Below are 24,691 nucleotides of genomic sequence, written 5' to 3' on the forward strand. Positions count from 1 at the left end.
TCTGTTACCTAGAAATATTTTTATTTTTTGAAACTACTGACCAACTACTGACCAACAGATCATGCAAATGAAATTTCTCTTGATCTGCCTTTATTGCCAGCCATTAGATTTTGCTTATTCTTGTCTTTTATTGCAGGCAGGGTGTATTATTTATTCACAATTTCTATTATTCGGCCATCTTTGTTATTACTCAGGACTAGGCTGCATATGGAAGACAAAACTAGACTTGTCAGGTGTCTGACTTCTTTCCACATAAATGTGTAATACACTCTATTCTGCTCACATCTGTCTTTTCAGGGAGAAGTTGGAGAAAGTGGAATTGGTGGATTAAATGGAGAACAGGTAGAGCCTTTTCTTTGTCCCAGAAAGGCCCTTCTGAGCTATTTCTCATCAAGGAGATGGAAATTTGAGTTTATGTTTCTGTTTTTTAGGGTGAGAGTGGTCTTCCTGGAGAAAAAGGAGAAAAGGGTGATGAAGGATCCCAGGTAGGGATTCAATAAAGAGACTGCAAGAAAAATGTCCTTTCAGTTAGAGGTGTGACCAACAGAGTAGAACAGCTACCCTAAGCATATCAGTCAGCGAGTGCCACAAAACTGCTTTGTGACAATCAATCACAAAACCTCAACTGCATACAGCAATAAACATTTCTTTCCTGTGTATCTAAGGTTTGCAGCCCAGATCCCTGGTCTAGGCTGAGCGTGGCTGACCTTGGCTCATCTATCTGTAGGTTGGCTGGTGGCTTTATTCCACATGTCTCTTATCTTCCTCCTAGGACCAGAAAGCCCTGTCTAGCTATGTTGGCCTTCACCTTTTCATGGCCATGGCAGATGCACAAGGGAACAAGTAGAAACACACAGGTTCTCTCAAGGTCTCTTAAGGCTTAGACTTGAAACTCTCACAGCAACACTTCCATCTGTTGGTCAGATTAAGTCATGGCCAAACTCGGGGCTTAGGGATTCATGACCCACCACAGCTGGAAAGCATTACAGAGTCACATGGCAAAGGGCATAGATACAGAAGTAAAGAATTAGGGCCATTAATGAAAAGCAGCTACCACACTAAGAATGGTAGCGGGGTGTTAATAAGAGTCTGTAGTGTGGGGTGGCACATTGAAAGTGTATGCCACTCATTCCCATCTAGAATAGAAACTGACGGCAGCCATACTGTCATCATCCACTTTGTCTGCCTTTGGAGAGTGAACACCTGAGTCAGAAACCCAATTTCTAGCGGATACAACCACCTTGAAGAAAATGGATAACGTCTCTGAATCACAGCTGCTTCATTAAAGATACAGTTATCATATGGTTTCACTTATTTGTGGAGCATAAGAGATAACACGGAAGACATGGGGAGATGGAAAGGAAAAGGGAGTTGAGGGAAGTTGGAGGGTGAGATGAACCATGAGAGACTATGGACTCTGAAAAACAATCTGAGGGTTTTGAAGGGGCGGGGGGTGGGAAGTTGGGTGAACCTGGTGGTGGGTATTATGGAGGGCACAATATTGCATGGAACACTGGGTGTGGTGCATAAACAATAAATTCTGGTACACTGAATAGAAATTTTTTTTAAATTTTTTTAAATTTTAAAAAAGATACAAATAATACCTAGTTTATAAAGTAGCTGTAAAAACTAAGACAACAAATATATCTGGAACAGAGATTTCATCACTGTGGTAAATAATTGAGGTCACTCTTAGATTATTTATATGATGCCTGAAACCATTTTTTTGGTTGTCCAGCTTAAAAAATAACTCTACTAGAAAAAATTTAATTATTCAAATCAGGGAGAAGATAATTTTGCTAATTTTGCTTTTGCTTTTACTAATGTTATTAAAAATTCTTGTCTTGTCCTTCTTCTGATCTGTATTATCTTTAGGGCAGCCCAGGAAAGCGAGGGGTTCCTGGTGACTCAGGTGCAAAGGGCCTGCGAGGAGACCCTGTAAGTGTTGGGGCTGTGTGGGCTGTGAGCTAAACAGGGCTTGGTTCCCATCAGCTTCTTATAAGGAGAGAACCCCACTTTATGATAGTACAGTAGCAATCCTGAGTTCAGATCATCCATCACAGGGACAACTCTTGTCAAATTTTAAAAGCAGTTCCCTTGTGCTGGGTCCTCTTCATCTATGGAATGAGCAGGGACAGTGAGAAGATCTTGTCCATCGCTGGAGCATTTGTTTGAGAATACATATTCAGAATCATTATCATGCTTTGGAGCCGTGAAGGAATTACAGTCTCCTTCATTCTTTTCCTCTGAGTACCTCAAAATATGGATAGGGTGGAAGAAACAAAGCCATCTCTTTTCTTCCATTCTCTAAGAGTCTTTTTCAATTAAGAATATGAGCTTAATTTTCTTGAATCCAAGCCCAGCTAGGACTATATCAGGCAACACCTGATATGAAACAGAGGTGCCCGCTCTCCGAGATACAACCTAGCTGAATAGGCATGACCCACACCAATGTACGGGACATGCCAGGTCCAGTGAAACATCAGTGCCATAGGACTTCCGTCACCCCACCCACACAAAAGTAAGTCTCCCAAATCTTAATGAATTAAGATTTAGGTTTGTTTATTAAACTTTTCTGCTGAGATATAATTGACATAGAACATTGCATAAACTTAAGGTGTTATAAGGTATTGATTAGGTAACATTTATATATTTTAATATGATTACCACCGTAGAGATAGCTAACTCCTGTATCGTGTCACAGAATTATTTTTTTTTTTGTGATGAGAACATTTAAGAGCTAGTCTCTTAGCAGCTGTGAAGTATATATTATTGTTGTCTATAATCACCATGCTGGGCCTCTAGAACTTAGTTTTGAACTATAACATCAGAAAAGTACACATTACAAATGCACAGCTTGATGAATGTAAATGTACCTGTGTACTCAGCACCCAGGTGAAGAAATAGGACATCCCAGAAATCACCCCCCCATGTCTACATCAATCATTACCAGCCCCACCCATAGATAATCACTGTCCTAAAACCATAAATTAGTTCTACCCATGACCTGAACTTTAAGTAAGTAGAGTCGTATGGGACACACTCTTCTGTTTCTGGCTTCTTTGGCTCAAGTTTATGCTTGTGAAATTCATCCATGTTTTTCGGGTAACAATAGTTCGTTCAGTCTCATTAAACTTAAGCCTTTTTAGCCAGTTTTCCAAAAACTTTGTACTAATTCACACTTCCACCAGCAACGCACCATAGCAGTGTACTACACACACACATCAGAATGGCTAAATTTTTAAAAAGCTGACAATAATAATTGCTGAATTATGGATGTGGGGCAACTGGGACACTCACAGGACTTTGTATACTGGAAGAGGAGTTACTAAAGACAATGGATTGATCAGAGAAAGAATTTAGGGCAACAGATTGAGAAATATAAATGTTAGGTACACATCGAAGATAACTGTTTTAAAAGCAGAGGAATTTGCACTTGAAGACTACATTGTTTAAGAAGTGATTTTTTAAAAAAAAGATTTTATTTATTTGACAGACAGAGATCACAAGTAGGCAGAGAGGCAGGCAGACAGAGTGGAGGAAGCAGGCTCCCTGTTGAGCAGAGAGCCCGATACGGGGCTCGATCCCAGGACCCTGGAATCATGACCTGAGCCAAAGGCAGAGGCTTTAACCCACTGAGCCACCCAGGCGCCCCTAAGTGATATTTTTTTGATAATAGTCTGACGACCTGAGAATTTTGAAACAACTTCAAAGTACGTAATGAGAAATCAAAAACTATTGGGGCGCCTGGGTGGCTCAGCGGGTTAAAGCCTCTGCCTTCAGCTCAGGTCATGATCCTAGGGTCCTGGGATTGAGTACCACATCGGGCTCTCTGTTTGGCGGAGAACCTTCTCCACCGCCCCACCGCCCGCCTACTTGTGATCTCTGTCAAATAAATAAATAAAATCTTAAAAAAAAAAAATCCAAAACCAAAAACTATCCATAATAAAATAATAAATAGTAGTTCAAAAGACCTTTCAGTCATCTATATATGAAGGCTAAAATTTCCTTGGGATATTGCTATAAAATTGCCATGCACTTTGGTCAGAACCCCCCACCCCCGCAATTGTCTGCTAAGTTATCTGTGCAATTCCTTAACACTTTCAAAAGAATCTGAATAATGTAAGATGGTTTTATTCTTTTTAATGTTCTATGACTTTGAGATGGCTGAAAATTCAACCTGCTAGAACTTTGTGATGTGCTGTTTGTCACGATACTAATTTTAGATAGTTTTTTTAATGCATGATAATTCTTCCCACCCACTTGGGAGTATACATCTCAAAATGAAGACAATTCTCTGAGCCTTTTTATATGTGGTTTTTATGGGTTACTATTTTGAGGAAAAATTTGGGAGAGCAAGATTGATTGAATAACTGGAACCCACACATGATCAGATTATTCATAGGAATGCATACGAATGGCACAAATTCCTAAAAGTCTGTGCTTATTCAGACAGAACTTCCGATCACGTGAAAGCTAGTTTGGGTGTTTGGAATTTCCCATTTTTAAAAATCTCATATAATCTCTGTGATACAGGGGAAAAACCTGAACCAGATCATTTGAGCTACAGAATTTAGTAAGGTTCATCATTCTAAACCATATCATTATTAGAAGCCCATGTTGAATCATAAATTTGCTCTTTGGTCCTGTTGCATAGAAAGAACTTGAAAGACTGGACAGATCATATTCAGACTGACTGAACAACCAGAATGTTCTATTCTGTAACATGTAACTTTTTAAATGCCATCTCTTCAATTAAATAGTTTGGAGTTGGACCTCAATAAGTTATTTATACATCCAGCGGAATAAAATTTTGCACTTTGCATGATCTTTTCCTTTTTTGGCCAAAATACAATTCTGTAATATTGTAATGTAGGTATACCCTGCTTAGAGAACTTAACAAATATTTAAACTTAAACGAGAAATTGTATAAAATAATCTTTGGCTTTGGTATACGGGGGAGAGAATGAATTTTTCACATAAATTCTGGTAATCTCAGCTATAAAGTAAATTCTAGGTTCATCTTTTTCTCTCTGATAGCCTACAAACTCTGTAAGCATAGAAACTATTTATTTAAAAATCTTTCTAAGTATTTGTAACAATGACATGTCCCTGTTGGTGATCTCAAATTACTTATTGATTGATGAAGTTAATCTGGGCTGCTATCAGCTAAACAGCCCAGCAGCTGGCACTCAGCAGGACTGGATAATTCTTGTTCCCTCTCAATTTATTGGAGCATTGACTGAACTGACTGGCTCAATTGATTGTCCCAGCATCATGGTGATACTGCCCTATTGGTGGTCCTAACTATCCAAGATAGAAAGCTTTCAGTTTGGCCTGCGAAGGTTAATATCCCACAATGAGTTATTGCTAGAATGTTTGTAGGAGTACTGGGGGAAACTCAAGACTCCAGAATTTTCTGAAAACTGGAAAAGTAGCAGTGAACATATGGGGCTAGAAGACTACCAGGTGTCCAAGAGAAGAAAGAGATTGGATGGCAGATACAGTCCTCAGTGCTTCTCAGTGTACTTATGTTCTTGGGTAGAACCCATTACAAATGTCTCCCTTCTCCCAAAGGTAGGGGAGAGTAAAATTCTAACAACCTCAAGTATAAACTTGTGTAGACCCCAAGAAAGAAGAGCAAACATTAAGAGAAGGGGTGGCAGTAGTGAGAAGGGTTACCTCCAGACCCAGGATGAGAATTGTCATAAACACAAACCATGTCACCCTTGCTTCTCTTGGTGATGCCTTCTATGGTGAGCTCTTGCTCCCCCACGCCGCCCACATACACAGACAAACTCACCTTATGTCTCCTCTCTCTTCTGATAATGCAGAACACAGGACAAAAAGAAATCATGTGTAAGCCATTTGTAATTTTTACCTATCTATGCTTTTAAATGGATTGGACTTACTTTGTCAATTTTTTTTCAAGGGGAGTGAGTAAATGTATTATATGCAGTTACATTTTTTTTTAATTTATTTGACAGATCACAAGTAGGCAGAGAGGCAGGCAGAGAGAGAGACAGGAGGAGGAGGCAGGCTCCCTGCTGAGCAGAGAGCCCGATGCGGGACTCAATCCCAGGACCCTGAGATCATGACCTGAGCCGAAGGCAGAGGCTTTAACCACTGAGCCACCCAGGCGCCCCTGCAGTTACATTTTTAAGGAGAGATGTTCAAAGTTTTTGTTTTCTGTTTTTTAGGGAGTTCCTGGATTTGACAATACCATAGAAGGACCTAAGGGCTTGAAAGGACAACGTGGAAGACAAGTAATTATGTGCACATTTGAAAGTAAACTTGCAATGATGTACATACTTGATACAGAAAAAAACATTTTTAGGAGCAAATATATTTTTTCCTCCTCCTTATCTGCTACTCTAGGATTCAAAAAACATTCCTTTGTTCTTCTGAATTTGGGGTGACTTGCTTCACCAAGCATTTATGAATGCAAACATCTAAGCCCCAACTTAAAATGTAGGGCTAGCTGATGGAAAGAACAAGCCAGTAAATTGTTGTCCTTTCCAGGATACAGAAGTCACGTACCCTAAGAAGACTTCATATTATTTGTAGTACATGATTTAAAAAAAAAAAAAGATCTGGTAGATCTATACAGCTTATAAACTAAGGTAAATCTCTTGGGATTAATCTCATGAAATCTCACAAACCACAATGTGATCATCTAACCTTATTATTCAGAATTTTTAAAAAGTGTAATTATCTGGAAAATGAGTTTCTCTCAATCTTCTTGATGAGGAAGTTCCCTTGGTGACTTCACCTGGGAGAGAGGTCTGATGCAGTGGAAAGAACTTTACTTTGGGGACAGGCCCTCATGCTCTGTGCCTTACCGGCTCTGTGGCCTTGGGTCATTTTCTGTAAAGCTCAATTTTCTCATCTACAAAATAAGATAAATAGCCTACTTTTGAAGGTTATGATGGGAATTCAGTGACTGACCTTGCCACATCATAACCCTTAGGTAAAAGCTACCTGCCATTTTTACTAAGTGGTAATTGTAAGTCTCACGTGTTTCAGTATAGACTCACAATTTTTCCTTCATTTTCTGTTTTGGGAAGACGTATGAGTATTGTGAGATTTTATTCACATGCAGCTGTTAATCTACACAGGTTAGCCAAACGGAACAAGAAGTCTGAATGTAGAAATCCAAACCAGTCATAGCCATACCAGACGCATGCGTCATTATCCACTGTGGCAACACAGTGAAGATAGATTGATTCAGATACTCTATAACTTACACCCAAAGACAAGTTAGACAGTGGTGATGAACAGATAAAGTCATGTCATTAGCATTTTGTCCTGTAGTTCCTCAATTCCTGCATAGACATATGGTTTATAACCGGTGGAAGCAATCCACATCCAGAGGGAGGATAACTCCCTAGTTAGTGTGTATGCATCCACTCTCCCTGCAGCACAAGCAGATGTTGAAGAGAAAATGTGTCAGTGCTGCCTAATTACTGTCGCCCATCTGTCTGTTCATTTGACAGGGTAGAAGAGGCTGGCCAGGCCCTCCTGGAACACCAGGCTCCAGAAGAAAGACAGTAAGAGCCCTTCTAGACAAGGAGACCCACTGCTCTGGTAGCCTATATTGTGATAAAAATGGCTGATTGTGGGGAGGGGTTGGGATAGTTCTGCTGGGGCTCGCTACCTTGGGGACACTTGGGAAAGCTCTGAGAACATAGCTGATGGACCACATGTGGAAAGCCCCGGAAAAGCTGAGGCAGGAAGGTGCTGGTTACTGATCAGGAGAAAAGCCTAGGCAAAGAGAACAAAAAGCAGCCAACTAGGGGAAGAGTGGTGAAAGTTTGGCCTTCTCACTACACTAATTGCCATAGCCAGTATGTCATTTTGAGTCCCAGACTCCGTTCTTCTGCTGAATTTTATGACTGCTTAGGAAAGTCAGTCCTAGTGTAAGTCCTCTGTTCTTCTATATTCACTGCCTTGCAAAGGTGTGTGTTCCAGGACACAAAAACATGTCCTTGGTGGAGTATAATAGCTGATCCTATGAATTTCTCAAACAATACAATGCATAATAAATACAGTGTACTAAACTAGTTTTTATTTGTGCTCAGTCCTAAAGCATATATGTAGAGTACTAATTGAGATTTAGTTGATATATAACATATTAGTTTCAGGTGTATAACGTGATTTGATATGTATCTGTGGCTGTGAAATAATCGCCACAATAAATCTAGTTAATACCACCATGTGTAGTTACAAATTTTTCCTTATACTGAAACTTTTAAGATCTATTCTCCTAGCAACTTTCAAATATATAATATGGCATTATTAGCTATAGTCTCCATGCTGTACATTACATTCCTATAATTTATTTTATGACTGGAAGTTTGTACCTTCTGACCCATTTTACCCATTTCATCCACCCACCACTCCTTACTTCTGGCAACTACTGAAAGTTCTCTGTGTCTAGAAGTCAAGTTTTTGGAGTTATTTGGGGTTTTTTAAAATATCTTTAAGATTCTACATATTAATGAGACTATACAGCATTTGTCTTTCTCTGACTTATTTCACTTAGTATAATGCCTTCAGGGTCCATCCATGTTGTTGCAAATGATAGGATCTCCTTTTTTTATTGGCTGAATAATATTCTGATATCTATATATCTATATCTATCTATATATCTCTATCTCTATCTCTATCTCACACATCCCTTATCCATTCATTCATCAGTGGATGCTTAGGTTGCTTCCATGTTTGGGCTCTTGTGTAAGTAATACTGCAGTGAACACAGGGGTGCAATACCTGTTTTATTAGTGTTCTCATTTCCTCTGGATATATAAACCCAGAAGTGGAATTGGTGGATCATAAGGTAGCTCTATGTTTAATTTTTTGAGGAACCCCATACTGTGGAAAAATTAGAATGAAATTGGATCATTTGTTTATGCAACCTTTTGGGGTCTAATTTATTTGTTTTGTCATATTTTTTCAATAAGTACTTTTTTTTTTTAATTTGACAGAGGTCACAAGTAGGCAGAGAGGCAGGCAGAGAGAGGGGGGGGAAGCAGGCTCCCTGCTGAGCAGAGAGCCCGATGCAGGGCTCGATCCCAGGACCCTGGGATCATGACCGGAGCTGAAGGCAGAGGCTTTAACCCACTGAGCCACCCAGGTGCCCCTCAATAAGTACTTTTTTAAAAAGTTTCTGTGGCCGACCACTTGGTAGAGCACAGAAACTATAAAACAAAATTTTTATCTAATAGATAACTAATTAAATACACTTAAATACTTGCATTACGTTCTATATTAGACCTGTCTTTTTTTCATTTTGCAGCATTTCCTTTCCATTCTTCGTTATCTAGCTTTCTTCAACTTCCTCCACCTCCCTCCTCAATTCTTTATGTTATTTATTGAGCACAGATAAGAACTAGTTTGATATATTGCATTTTTTATGCATTGTATTTTCTGAGCAGAAGTTCATAGAACCAACTATTACACTTCATCAAGAAGATATTTTTGTCCTGGATATCAACCTTTTGTCTGTACTGTCATTTGCAAATATCTTCTCCCATTCCGTGGGTTGCCTCTTTTGTTTTTTTGACTGTTTCCTTTGCTGTGCAGAAGCTTTTGATCTTGATGAAGTCCCAAAAGTTCATCTTCGCTTTTGTTTCCTTTGCCTTTGGAGACATGTCTTGAAAGAACTTGCTGTGGCTGATATCGAAGAGGTTATTGCCTATATTCTCCTCTAGGATTCTGATGGATTCCTGTCTCACGTTGAGATCTTTTATCCATTTTGAGTTTATCTTTGTGTATGGTGTAAGAGAATGGTCGAGTTTCATTCTTCTGCATATAGCTGTCCAGTTTTCCCAGCACCATTTATTGAAGAGACTGTCTTTTTTCCACTGTATATTTTTTCCTGTTTTGTCGAAGATTAATTGACCATAGAGTTGAGGGTCTATATCTGGGCTCTCTACTCTGTTCCACTGGTCTATGTTTCTGTTTTTATGCCAGTACCATGCTGTCTTGGTGATCACGGCTTTGTAGTAAAGCTTGAAATCAGGTAACGTGATGCCCCCAGTTTTATTTTTGTTTTTCAACATTTCCTTAGCGATTCGGGGTCTCTTCTGATTCCATACAAATTTTAGGATTATTTGCTCCAGCTCTTTGAAAAATACTGGTGGAATTTTGATCAGAATGGCATTAAAAGTATAGATTGCTCTAGGCACTATAGACATTTTAACAATGTTTATTCTTCCGATCCAAGAGCATGGAATGGTCTTCCATCTTTTTGTGTCTTCTTCAATTTCTTTCACGAGTGTTCTGTAGTTCCTCGAGTACAGTTCCTTTACCTCTTTGGTTAGGTTTATTCCCAGGTGTCTTATGGTTCTTGGTGCTATAGTAAATGGAATTGATTCTCTAATTTCCCTTTCTGTATTTTCATTGTTAGTGTATAAGAAAGCCACTGATTTCTGTACACTGACTTTGTATCCTGCCACGTTACTGAATTGCTATATGAGTTCTGTTAGTTTGGGGGTGGAGTCTTTTGGGTTTTCCATATAAAGAATCATGTCATCTGCGAAGAGAGAGAGTTTGACTTCTTCATTGCCAATTTGGATACCTTTTATTTCTCTTTGTTGTCTGATTGCTGTTGCTAGGACTTCTAATACTATGTTGAACAAGAGTGGTGAGAGTGGGCATCCTTGTCATGTTCCTGATAAAGAACTCCTGAAACTCAACACACACAAAACAGACAATCATATCAAAAAATGGGCAGAAGATATGAACAGACACTTCTCCAATGAAGACATACAAATGGCTATCAGACACATGAAAAAATGTTCATCATCACTAGCCATCAGGGAGATTCAAATTAAAACCACATTGAGATACCACCTTACACCAGTTAGAATGGCCAAAATTAGCAAGACAGGAAACAACATGTGTTGGAGAGGATGTGGAGAAAGGGGAACCCTCTTCCACTGTTGGTGGGAATGCAAGTTGGTGCAGCCACTTTGGAGAACAGTGTGGAGATTCCTCAAGAAATTAAAAATAGAGCTTCCCTATGACCCTGCCATTGCACTACTGAGTGTTTACCCCAAAAATACAGATGTAGTGAAAAGAAGGGCCATCTGTACCCCAATGTTTATAGCAGCAATGGCCACGGTTGCCAAACTGTGGAAAGAACCAAGATGCCCTTCAATAGATGGATGGATAAGGAAGATGTGGTCCATATACACTATGGAGTATTATGCCTCCATCAGAAAGGATGAATACCCAACTTTTGTAGCAACATGGACAGGACTGGAAGAGATTATGCTGAGTGAAATAGTCAAGCAGAGAGAGTCAATTATCATATGGTTTCACTTATTTGTGGAGCATAATAAATAGCATGGAGGACAAGGGGAGATGGAGAGGAGAAGGGAGTTGAGGGAAATTGGAAGGGGAGGTGAACCATGAGAGACTATGGACTCTGAAAAACAATCTGAGGGTTTTGAAGGGGCAGGGGGTGGGAGGTTGGGGGAACCAGGTGGTGGGTATTGTAGAGGGCACGGATTGCATGGAGCACTGGGTGTGGTGCAAAAATAATGAATATTGTTATGCTGAAAAAATTTAAAAAAATAAAAAATAAATTTTTGTAACTTGGAACACCTCTTCTTTGCTAGGCAGAGAAAATGGAAATGGAAACAGAAGTTACATTTAAAACATGCAGAATTTAGTTGTTGGGAAAACACTTTATTACTGCTGCTGTGTTAATGCACCTAAAGATAAAGCAATACATTTGCTATTCATTTCACTTTCTAAAAGGGTGTAGCCAGCTTACATACCCTGGGAAAATATTTTGAACTTAAAGAATATCATCCAAGATTTCCTGGCATGGAATGTGTGCTTTTATTGTTTTATAGAAGCTATAGTCTCTCTAGAGGCTAACACAGTATCACCATGTATTGTTTAAACTGCACAACTCCCAAGAAATATGTCCCCATTTGTATTATAGATTCAGCAGCGTCATTCAGGAGTAAAATTGGGACTTCCAGCTAAAGATGGCAAAGTCCATGTGTTTTCTTTTCCTATTCCTTTTTGTGCAATTTACCAAAAACAACACAAGAAATTAGAGATTAACAGAGTGACCACATGTGATAACAAATATCAGCCAGTTCTTTTTAAATCTAGAGCCTAATGAAGGGAGGCTTTGGAAAGCTTATATCTATACTTCAGACCTCATCAGGGATCAGATTTCTCTAAAAGGAGTTTTCGGGTTTTGAGAAGATCAGAGAATATACCCATAGAAAGTGTAACAGAAGAGACAGAAATCATGGGAAACTAAAGAATATTTCATTTTTAATATCTACAACCAGCAGTCTGGTCCATGGAGGCAGCAAAGATTGAAGAAACAGTGACTGTTGTTAAGCTATGATTTAAGGGGCTTTATGTGAGTTCCATGAATCTCTTAAATGACCAGATTTGAAGGGAGAGGTAGCATGAGTAAGAAATACTTCATGGTGAGAAAGGTTTAAGACAACATATCTATATCAAAGCCACTGACCTAGGTCCTGCTACGCCACTTACAGTTACTCAGTAAATAGGTGGCCCTCTTCAAAAGTGATTAATAATCAGAAATATTATTAATCTTCATTATTAAATAGTTATTAAGACTTATGCATAGAAAGAAGAGGAAAACAACATGAGCAAAGGGCAAATAAACCCTCATTGGGAGGGGAATTATTCAAGGAAAAGACAGAACGACTCTGGCAAATAGTTCTCTAAAGTCTCAAAAAAATTAGGGCTTTGCAATTGTTCTAAAAAGAGTCTAAGGAATTGACAAGATGATAGAAAGTGAAGAAAGCAAGCTGGTAGTGTTTGGGGGTGATCAGTGTGCAATATAGGTTATGAGCAACAAAAAAATAAGAATAAGACTGAAAATGTAGTTGGGCATATAGTAATCAAGAAACTACAAAAGCAATGATAGAGATAGACAATGGAGAGTCAACAACTGTACAATTTGCATTTCTGGATATTGTAAAAAATATCCAGAAGTATAATAAAGAGAATTCCTTATAAAATTCTCAGATGTGCAGTATAAAAGGCGTCTTCTGACTCAGAAAAAAACTGATACAAAAACATTAACACTGAGGTACATCCTAGTGAAATTACCAAACTTGTTATGTAAAGGAAGAAACTCCAAGAATTTCCAAAAGAAAGAAAACCCAGTCTGTCTTCAGCCTTCTTCACAATGATCAGGGCCAAAAGGGAGAGCAGTAGAATAGGTAGAGTTCTGAGGGAAATTCAGGGGTCCAAGATTTTCATACCCACATGGGTAGTCCTTTGTACATATGAGTAATTAATATGATACAGCCTTAGAAAATTCAGGCAATACAGTCCCCATTTATTTTGTTCTTCTATTAAATTCAAGTAAAATTCAATACATTTTAATTTTATAATAGCATAAGTACCATGATCCTTTCTTTATTAAATATTTAGAACTCTGTAAACATGCATAAAAAGATGGCGGGAATCATGATTGCCAAATGTTAACAATAGATTTATCTACATAGGATTTGGGATGACTTAAATGTTTGTTTTTTTTTTCCTGCTTTTGAATAATTAAAGATCAGCCTGTATCATATTTATAATAATAGTAAAGTCATTATCCTTTCAGAAAGAAGAAAAATTTATACCACTAATTGAAAAACTCTGAAATTAAGGAGGGCACAGATTGTGTGAAGCACTGGTGGTTATATGCAAACAATGAGTCCTGGAACACTACATCAAAAACTAATTATATACTGTATAGTGCCTAACATAATAAAAAGGCAGAGGTTTTAACCCACTGAGCCACCCAGGTGCCCCCCCCAGTGGTTTTGATAAAGGGAGTATGAACCCTTCAGTTTAGTAATCCTACTACTCCCCTCTTTCCTCACACCTTTGACCCAGAAATAGTCAAATATACACTATGAAATACACTTCCTGTTTTCCTGCCTCTACTTCATTACTTAGGCTATACCCTTTAGTAGAAAGACTTCTTTCATTTTCATCTACCCATCAAACTCCTAACATTCTGTGAAACCCATATCAAAAGTATCTTCCAGGGTGTCTGGCTTGGTTTAGTCAGTAGAGCATGAGACTTTTGGTCTCGGGGTTGTGAATTTGAGCCTCACCTTGGGTGTAGAGATTCCTTAAAAAAAACTTTTAAAAACAATCTCTCTCTAGGAATATTTTCCTAATTTGACAAACTGGATATAATTGCTTTCTTTGAAACCGATATTCCATCTTCCCCTTTCTTATGGCATTTGCCATACTATGCCTTGTAAATATTGTAATATTTATCTCTTTACCCCCAAACCCGAAATATGAGGGTCTCCTGAGGTGAAGAACTGTGTGTGTGTGTGTGTGTGTGTGTGTGTGTGTGTGTGTGTGTGTGAAATCTTTATGCTCCCATGGTTCTCATACAATATGCTTTGTAGGTAACAGATTATTGGCAGATATTTTTCTGAATGTGTCTGAAGAATTGAACCAGAACACATAAACCCTTGGAGAGAGCTTCTCTTCCTCCCTCTGACAGAGAGGATTTAAACTCATCTCAAAATGTTAAAGAGATAGGTCTCCATTTCTCCAGATATACACAGTCTGTTTCCTAAGTAACAATCGATTTTAACTGAAATATGATTAGAAGAATTTAGAGTCTGCAGTACTGGCCTCATGTAGAATTTTGATCTAACAATCTCAAATTTCCATCAAGAAAATGTCATCTGATATATACTGAGTTTTGCAAATCCTGGTGTCAGTCTTGCTATGACTTTACTGAGACATCCTAAGTTAGACAATAAAACATCTTTGTGTGATTTCAGATTGTTTATCTGAAATATATCCAGGCCCTGACCTTACATATGAGAGAGTATTAGGGAAATTCCACTTGATTATGTAGTGCTATTATTTTGATTGACTATTTCATTAACCTACTGAATTGAGAACTTCTGAATATTTGGACTGATTCTCTGATTTTTGACAGATAAGCTTATTTTTTGGCTTTTTAGGGGGGAGAGGGTTAAATTAGTCTGGTTATCTTTAGATTCTGAAATTAATCTATAATAAAGTTCAAATGAGTCAGTTCTCCTAGTTTTTCCTCTGGCTTCTTGCCTTGTGGCCACTCCACTCCTGATTTTTTGATTATTTGATAGTATTTTGGAAAAATGCAAAGAAATTAAATTCAAATCAGCCAATTTTGGAGCTTGTGATCAGCACTAGTAATAGTTTAGGGGAGGACAAATTATTGACCACAAACTGCTCTCTTAAGTATGTACAGGTTTCAGTTGTCTCTGTGATTTTAATAACCTATTGCCCTAGGATAAGAAATTCAGAATTGGCAACCTTTTACTGTCCTTTGGCAGTGGATAATTAAATGTTTTAAGCAATATGTGGGTACTTAAAAAAAATAATGAGTACCTTAAGGTGTTCATTACTAATTTAAATATAAAAAGCATTTTTTTCAGAGTTAATGGTACCTACCTTTCCTATTTTAGGCAGCTCATGGCCGAAGGGGACATACAGGCCCACAGGTATAATGATTTTTTTTCTTAACTCCAAATGATAAGTATCCTGTGTCCCATCAAGGAATAAGAATAAAGGCTCTGAGAAACCTCTTTCAAGACTAAATATTTTAGGCTACAATTTCAAGAACTCAAATTGTAATGTGAAGACTTGGGCAATCCAACCAAAGAATATAAAAAAAATTAATGACAAGAAACACTAGTTGGCCCAATAACTATTAAATTTAACTTTGGATTTCACATGATTTCACGTGCAAACTAGTAACTCAGTTGAGTGATCTTTTAGATTTTTGTTCAATTAACTCTGAAATCTTACAATTTACATAAACCCTTTATAAACTGGGAGTACATACAGCAAAACCCTGATACATATTGGACATTCTGAGTGTTTTATTCAAAAGTTTACTGTACCAAATATTGTATCTTATCGTCTTTGTACATGTTGGTGATATACATGACTCATGTATCTGTAATATTTATGAAAAAGATATTGTGACTGAGAATTTATGCAATTGAGGAAACACAGACCCTCAGGTTGAAAATACAATGAGGATAAACAATAAATCTGCTCTCAATCACAGCATGGTGAAACTCTGGAATGCTAAAGATAAAACATCTTAAACATGACCAGAGAAAAAAAGCATTTTTACTCTTGAAAGGAATAACAGATTAGATTGCAGCAGACTTATATTTGGCAATAAAACATGGCAGAAAACAAAATGATATATGCAAGTACAGAAGAAAAATAGCTGTTAATTTTGAATTTTATACCTAGCTGAACTGTAAATGAACATGTAGACATTTTCAGACCAATACCAAGAGAGTTAACCATCTACAGACATTACTCAAACACACTTCAAGGTTAAACCTCAACAAAAAGGAAAAAAAAATCCAGAATAACAGCATGAAATAAGATTGGGGAGAGAACGTGTTGAGAAATTCCTCTGAGATCTAGGAAAAGGCAATTAGCAAGGGACATTCAATCACATCTGTATAATAAATGGAGCATAAACTTAGGCTATCCCAATAGTTGACTAAATTATGCTTTTTAATCCTTCCTCTTCTTTGGAATTCTTATCTCTGTAAGAGTTCAAGGGCAATGTGAAGATACTGCTCAAATTTTGACCCATAGATATTTAATCTATTTGAATATAGTGTTGTAAGATGTCTGGATATTTGTGAAGAAAATGTAAACTGAGTTTCTTCAGGCCAAATGCCCAAGTGAAATACATTACAAACATTACAGAAAAAAAGGAATGTGTGAGTGTGCATAAGTATAAAAACTTGAAAGAAAATATACCAACATAGTAACTGTGGCTGTCTCTGCTTGAAGAGATTATAGAAAATTTTTATTTCTTTATCTTTCATTTTTTTGCCAAAAATCCTGCACTGACATCGTGGTTAACAGTATAGAATCTTGTACATAAAGGAAACAAAATTCTCAGGAAACGGTGTTAACAGGTTGATTCTCTCTCACCACAGGGGAAAATAGGCATCCCAGGCCCAGATGGACTTGAAGGCTCATGGGGACTTAAAGGCCCTCAGGTACATCTCAGAACCAATCAGCGTTTGAGAACATAAAGAAGAATCTGGAGTCTTGAATCCTTGGAATCCTTCAGACCTCTTTTCAGAAATATAGATGTTTAAAGTGTTTTCAGGGAAATAAAGTAAGGAAGCAACAAGACCAGAATTTGGTCTCCTTTAAGTTTTGTCTTGTCAAAAGATGAAAAGAGAATGAACATGCTGGGTAGGGCCCTTGTGCAATGAGTTCAAGCTAGCTAGAATATCTAGGGGAGACCTTGAACCAAAGAAAATGTTGAGCCCCCAATCTGGGAATTTTGGTCAATGTAGCACAGTAAGAACCCAGAACACACATTATCTGGATGACTGTGTGGTAGAAAAAACTGGCTCTACTCTAGGAAAGAATTGTTCCAAATACAGCTGAAGTCTTCAGTGGAGTGATCTATAGTGTGGCACTCTGCCTGCCTTCTTGCTCACTTCCCCAGAGAGCTGCCTCCAGCACTTTTTCCTTCGCAAGGAATAAACCATGGTTGGCTCTTACAAGCAATCACATGAGGGGAAAGAAGCATGTGCCAGAAAGAGCAAAATGTAGCCTGGAATAATACTGAGAAGGGAAAGGAAGTCCTAGAAAATGCCGAGGTGAAGCAAAGGAGGTCAGACTATAGAAAATTAGAACCTATTTTTTTCTCTCCAAACTTTGTTATGAAATCTTGAGAAAAAATTTTGCTGTTTGGTAACTGCAGGACAAGCAAAGTTTCTATAATTTTTCAAAGTTTTAATCCACATAGTAAAAAAATAACTATTTTGTGTTGGCAGCTTGGTACGTGGAAGTTGGGTGAAATATCCTTAGACATCAGATGAGAAATTGTGTTCACATTTTTACCAAGATTTCAGAGCAGTAAACAGTCTGCCCCCTTGGACCTCTGTCTCTTTTGAACTTGATTGGGGTTTTTTTTTGTTTGTTTGTTTTACTTGCCAGCTGAGGAAAGTTCACGTTTCTTATCTTCAAGTGAGACATTTGCCACTGGGGTTGTGAGGAAACATTTCAATAGATTGGCTGGCTTTATTTCATGCTAAACAAATAATACAACAACATCCCTTCTTCCACTTTACAGACTCTTCTTTCATGACATAATTTAAAAGGAAATGGAAAAACCAAACACAGCATGAAGGTTTCTCTGCCTAATGTACAGAGGCCACAATTAATAGGCAATATAATATTCTAGAAGTAGAAATACCCAGATTTCATCTTACCACATGCTATATCTTATGACCAGTGTTCAGTGTGATTATTGAACAGAAAATTCTTTTTAATATTTTGGTTTCAGATTATGTAATTAGGGATTATTTTCTTTATCACGTAAGAAATATATGCATTTGGAGTCTAAAGATGCTTAGGATGATTAGAAAGCAATCCTGAAAAATTCAACTGTGCACTATTTGTTCAGTCGACTATAAATGCCCCCAGTGGCCTAATTTACAAATTGGACCTTTGTATATACACAAGGAGATCTCACAGGTCAAGACAGAGCCAAGGGCATGAATAGAGTTCTCTTTTCAGTTTCTGTCCGTGTGACTGACTTATCATGTCCATCTTTAATATTCAAGTTAACATTCAAGTGTTCTCTTCTAGAAAGAAAATAATGCTTTAATTCTCTGTATGCTCTGTATGTATGTAGGGTCCCAGAGGAGAGACTGGTGTGAAAGGCGAGAAAGGAGGTCTGGGAAGTAAAGGTCCTCAGGTAGGTAATGAGAGAAAATGACTGCATCTGGCTTTGATCCTGGCTTTCATACAGATGTCCTTGCAGTTTCTTTTCTGCAGAAAGAGTTATTTACTGCCTGTGAACCAGCAAAATTTTGAGTTCAGTGTTCATTGTGGTTGAAGGCCACATCATATTGTGGTCTATAACTTGCAGGGTGGGCTTTCTGTCAGACACAGAGGTGGAAGATGGCTTATAGCCCTCTTTGCCTCAACATCTCAGCCATTACTGTGGGTTAAAAATTCCTCCTCTGTAGAAATCAGGTCATGCCACTCCCCTGATCTCCTCAAGGGCTTCCCATTGCACCAAGAATACAACCCTCTTCAGTGCTCCTCAACCTAGCTATGCATGATAATCTCCTGGGAAGATTATAAAACACTCCACCACCTGGAACCCTCACCAGACCATTTAAATCAGAATCTCTGAAGGTAAGGTCAGGGTATCAGTAATTTTAAATTCTCCCCAGGTGATTCTAGTAGACAGACCCAGTGCTGGGACTGACTTTCCCACATCATTTCACCAAATTTAAAGTGTCTGAGAATCACCTGGACAACTTGCTGAAGTGTGGATTCTGATCAGTAGGTCTGGGGTGGGTCCTGAGGTTCTACACTTCCAGTGAGATGCTGTTGGTTCAGACCACACATTGAGTAGCAGATCCCTACATGATCTGGCCTTTGCCTAACTGTTATTATATTTGTTTAGCTTTTTGTCTCCCCTTCTACACTTTAAACTCCCCGAAGGCCAGAACTTTGTCTTACTTGTACTATATCCCAGAGCCTAGAACGACAAGGCTGCCACACAGTAGAGCTCAACATGTATTTAATATAATAAATATAATTATTATTACTATATCATAATATTTACTTATTATATAATAAGTAAATGAATGAATGAGACACAACTGGGGCGTGTTCTTGCCTAATGGGATAAAGGGAATATATTCCTTTGTGTCCATCAGGCAGTGGTCCAACACATAAGTGTCCGTGTTCATCATCAAAATATTTAAGAAACTATTTTGCATAAACCTATATCTCTTGATGCAGTATTTTAATCCCTATTAATTACTGCTCATCAGGATATTTGTTCCCAGTTTGATGAACGTACTCCTTCAAACAGCATGAAAACTTTAAAAATTTCATTGTAGAACTACATTGAAAAGTAACAGTTTTGTATTCACATCCTGAATCACTAAAAACTTGCTGGCACCATGAGTTAGGATTTAAAAAAAAAAAAAAAACCAACAAATGCCAAGGGAAACATATATCAGGTGATTATCTCATCTGTTTATATAAAATACTAAGATGTAGATGGGTTGAAATCCAAAGAATTTGGTAATTCTCTTCTTCTAGAAACCAAAATTGTATCCAAGTGACTGTTGCTCAAATAAGTTATTCCATTTGCCCTGTAGTGTACTTGTCTGAGTGAGACCCCTTTAATCTTGCTCTGGCAAGATTGGTTATAGTTATAAATCATTCAACCTCTTGGCATTGCCAACTATAGTCAAAAGGTACCACTTCTCTCTACCTCTTCCATTTATCTGGTTAGAAACCATGGTTTTCTTTCTTTGCTTGCTTTTCTTGAAATACCCTTGTCAACACAGTGAAAGTGCTATTTCAAAGATGTGTAGAATTTTCTATATTCAGGACATAATGAATAGGATCTCAAAATTGTTGTTTCCAAAGGAAAACCACAGGAGACAAACACAACCAGGTATACAAGAGAGTGTTATTCTCTATTGGCTCTATAAATCCACTGACATAGGCTTAAGAACTAGCCTCTTAAGTGGAATAACAGGAGTGTTTTTTGTTTTGTTTTTTAAGTAAGCTCATGCCCAGCATGGAGCCCCACATGGGTCTTGAATTTACAACCCTGAGATGAAGACCTGAGCTGGTATCAAGAGTCAGATGCTTAACCAACTGAGCCACCCAGACATCCCTCACAGGAGTGTTTTAACTGAAGACTTTAAATTTTTCTTAGTATATACATTTAGAAAAAAGCATGTGATTTCTGTTGACAGTGTTCTGAAGGTTTATTAATTTATGCAGTGTTGGGGCATTCTGAATAAATCAAAATGTGTTAATTCAACCAAGTATATGGCTATGACATGAAAGAAATATAGTCCATGGCACAATGAAAAAGAAGGTATAACTTTGAAAAGAACAGTGTATTCTTTTATACCTTCCTTTGTTCCCCTGTTTGGTTTACCTTAGGGTACTACACTAATGTAATCAATGCCTAGAAAAGGAATGGAAAATCAGACATACTTAGTAATTCTAGTTAGTACTGGAATTATTCTTAGTTGTTTTAGTGAAATAATCACTAATGTCACATGCAATATCAAGAAATGTTGGAATTATTCCATGCAAACTTGGAACACAAAGTAGAATTTCTGTTGTCATCTTTATAAAGCATAACATAGTGGTCAAGGGCATAGTGCCTGAAACCAAGCTGCTTGGGTTTGCCAGTTTTGTACCTTCTCAGGTGTGTGGCCTTGGGTAATTTATTTAACCTCTCTGTGCCTCAATTTTCTCTGCTATAAAATAAGGATGGTGGTAATAGGAGCTACCTCATCAGGTGAAAATTAAATGGTTTAATATATGTTGGTTCTTAGAACAGTGCCTGCAATATAGTAAGCACTGTGTTAAGTGTTTATTACTACTATATTGCATCAGTATTACCTAATTTATCAGGGACATTTTATGCCCAAAGCATGAGAGTCTCCAATCCAAGGAAGGCCATGATAATAATAACAATATAACAATGTATAATCTGAACTGCAATGGTTGGATTTCATCATTCTTTGTAATCTAGGATGGATGATCCATCAACATTCCTTTTACTCAAATATTTACTGAGTACATCCTGTATGTAAGCCCTATATTATATAATATATAGTAGGATCCTACAGTAGGATAAAAGCACTTGCTCCCAAGGCACCTCGGTGGCTCAGTGGGTTAAGCGTCTGCCTTCAGCTCAGGTCATGATCCGAGCATCCTGGGATTGGGCTCACTGCTCCATGGGGAGTCTGCTTCACCATTCCCCTGATTTTGCATTCTCACTCGCTTACTCTCTCTCCCTCCAAATAAATAAATAAAAGATTTTAAAGATAGACTGAAAAGAAATAAAAAATTAAAAAATAATAATAATAAAGTAAAAAAAAAAAGATTTTAAAGAAAAAAAATAAAGGACATGCTCCCAATCTCATAAAGGTCACCAACACAAACAAATAGTTGAGACGTGACGTACTAAATGCTAAAATGGAATTACACCCAGGGTAGAGTGGTGGGAGCAAGAACTTTTTGGAGCAGGAGAAGAGTGATTTAGCTTTTGCAGGATAGGGAAGTGTTTTCCAGGTGGCCAAAGGAGAGGCAGGCATCTGGGAAAAGGAGCCGGCTAATCTAAAAAGAGATATCAAAGTGAGTTGGGGAACCGTAAATGGTTCAACATGGATGGAGTATAGGATGCATGAAAGATTAGAAGTTGAGGTTAGAGTCTGTGTCTTAAGATTAGCGCTGTCAAGATCAACATCTCGGATATCTTGGGGTTTGTTCTTGCATTAGCCCACCTCTTGCTGGCTCTTGTCTTTTATTTTCTAAGAATTAGCTCACATCGGACTCTTAAAGACACTGAGCATTTAATCTCCTTGGGTAGCTCCAGCCCAGCCTCACAACTTACTGATTATCAGTGTAGGCAGTTTTACCCCATGAAAATAAGTGACAGGTTTCCTTTTGAACATGAGAAGATCCTAAATCTCTTCTGCCTGTGCGGCCATATTCCATCCGAAGTCAGGGTGTCCTTGGCACTGCCCCAGTCATTAATCCCAAACTCCTACTTCAATCCTTTCTGATAAGATGCTATCTAAAGACAGGTTTTAAAAACATTTACACTCTAAACATATCCTATCATCACTTAACACTTGTATTAACCAGTTGTGATTGCAGAAGGCTCTGTGACAGAGTCAAAACATGAGCAAAGGACCACCAGCCCAAGTCCTGAGAGTGGAGAGTAGATCTGGCCCCAGCCTCCTGCATCAAGCTTGGAGATTCATATTTTTAAAACTCCAGTCTCAGGTGGTGCATGATTAGTAGAGTTTAGGAATCCTGTCCCAGATACAGGTCTCAAAACAGCAGAAAGAGTTGCCAAGAGGTAAGTGTAGAGTCAGAATCAGGTTTAGCTCCCTTCTTAGCCTTCTATTTGGTGATTTGGAATTAAATGCTTTGACAATCTGATTTTTATTTGTAAACAATAGTGTCAATCATATGTATCTCATTGTGATTGAGAAAGCATGTATAATGTCAATATATACTTCGGAGCATAGTGCTTTTCACAAAATAAATGCTCAATAAAAGGCTGCCATTACAACAAAGCCAATAAAGATTTCACCTCTAGCTGGTGTCCTTTTCCTTTGAATGCCCTAATCTTCTCTTTATATTCCATAGATGCTCTTGCCCTCAAATCAAAGCAACTTTTTTGACTCCTTGATATCTTGGAGTGGCAGGGAGTTTTTTATCTTTCCTTTAAAAACATGGTCCCTATACAGTCAGCAGTATTTGAGTAGTTAATACATCTGGGTAACCATTCATGGAGCTTGAGACCCATTCAAGGAGTCACAAACCCCAGTCTGGTACTTGGTGTGGTCCTGCGCAGGAAATAGAATCATGTTTTCTGATGTTCAGATGACCATGTTCTGTCTGCATGTATGCATCCATCCATCTAAGAACTCTTCCATTTTGGAGGGCTTTCAAACAGGATAATCTCTCATTGTTCTTGTGTGTACTTAAAGGGACTACACATGAGGGAATCTCCCTGAAATTTCCTTCATCTCATAGAGCTGGTTATGTTGGAAGGAAGACTTCCAGTTTGCCCCTTATTGTCAAGGACAGTTGAAATCTACTTTATCCTTCTGTGAATTACATAAAAAATGTCATATGGAAAATCAAACTAACATATCATTTCATCCCTCTTGGGGGCTATTCCTGGATAGGTGCATGGATTGCTAGATGGATGGATGGGTACATTGATGGGTTCTAGGTATTGTACTAAGTTCCAGAGATAGGAAGCCAATTGCGTATACCCCTTCCTTCAAGAACATACAGGCTAATATCTAGTAGGTAAGAAAGAGAAATAAATGAACAATTATATACAAAGTGGAGAGTCAGTTTTTCAGGACCAAACAGAGTCAGGGGGTTCAGGTATTCTTGAAACAGTGATGCTAATGGTAAGATTTTCACAAGAGGGAGATTGTGTCTGGACAGAAAAATGAACCAGCTAAGGAAAGAACTTGCACAAGTGTGAAAACCTAAGACAACAAGAAGTATTTGGTGACTGCAGATGGTTCATGCATAAGCATATAGTGATTGAAGTAGTCTCAGATGACTATGGAGACCTGCAATACCAACATTTTAAGGGATTTTATATATTAATAAATACCATCAACTTTATTCTGAAGGCTACTCGGAATTCAGAATTTCAGAAAAAGTGGTAGCATCAGCCTGACATTCTAAAGCAAAAGGGAAAAGGAGAAAAGAATGGATTAGAGAGAGGCCAGGCTACAGTCATAGAATCCAGGAATTTAGACAGAAAGAAGAAAGCCCTGAAGGTAGGTGATAGCAATAGGAATGGAAGAGAGAAGGTAGGTGATAGCGGAAGGGAGATGGGTATAGAAAGGCAATAGAATCTGTAGGACTTGTAACTGATAGGTTTTGAGAGATAAGCTAAAGAAGGGCTCTAGGATGATTCCTAAGTTTCCAGCTTGGGATTCAGGGAGGAGAAGGGTAGCACCATTCCTTAAAAAGAGAATATAAAACCAAGAATGACTTAGAGTAAGTATAATTATCTTTGGCAATCAATTCCTACGAGATATCCAAGAGACATTTTAATATACAAGTCTGGCTTTTAGTT

The 24,691-nt window shown here is 38.0% G+C and overlaps 1 protein-coding gene across 1 annotated transcript in view; it reads left to right on the forward strand.

Moving 5' to 3' along the window:
• LOC111155151 (collagen type VI alpha 6 chain) overlaps positions 1–24,691 on the forward strand; it is a 115,068-nt gene that overhangs the window by 30,760 nt on the left and 59,617 nt on the right. The window contains exons 15-22 of the mRNA XM_022515229.1: positions 298–342; positions 432–485; positions 1,876–1,938; positions 6,201–6,266; positions 7,497–7,550; positions 15,483–15,518; positions 16,992–17,054; positions 18,710–18,772. Coding sequence (XP_022370937.1) covers positions 298–342; positions 432–485; positions 1,876–1,938; positions 6,201–6,266; positions 7,497–7,550; positions 15,483–15,518; positions 16,992–17,054; positions 18,710–18,772 — 444 coding nt within the window. The remainder of the gene's footprint in view (positions 1–297; positions 343–431; positions 486–1,875; positions 1,939–6,200; positions 6,267–7,496; positions 7,551–15,482; positions 15,519–16,991; positions 17,055–18,709; positions 18,773–24,691) is intronic.

This window comes from Enhydra lutris, unplaced genomic scaffold (assembly GCF_002288905.1).
Source record: "Enhydra lutris kenyoni isolate GAN:26980312 unplaced genomic scaffold, ASM228890v2 scaffoldscaffold39, whole genome shotgun sequence".
NCBI lineage: Eukaryota > Metazoa > Chordata > Mammalia > Carnivora > Mustelidae > Enhydra > Enhydra lutris.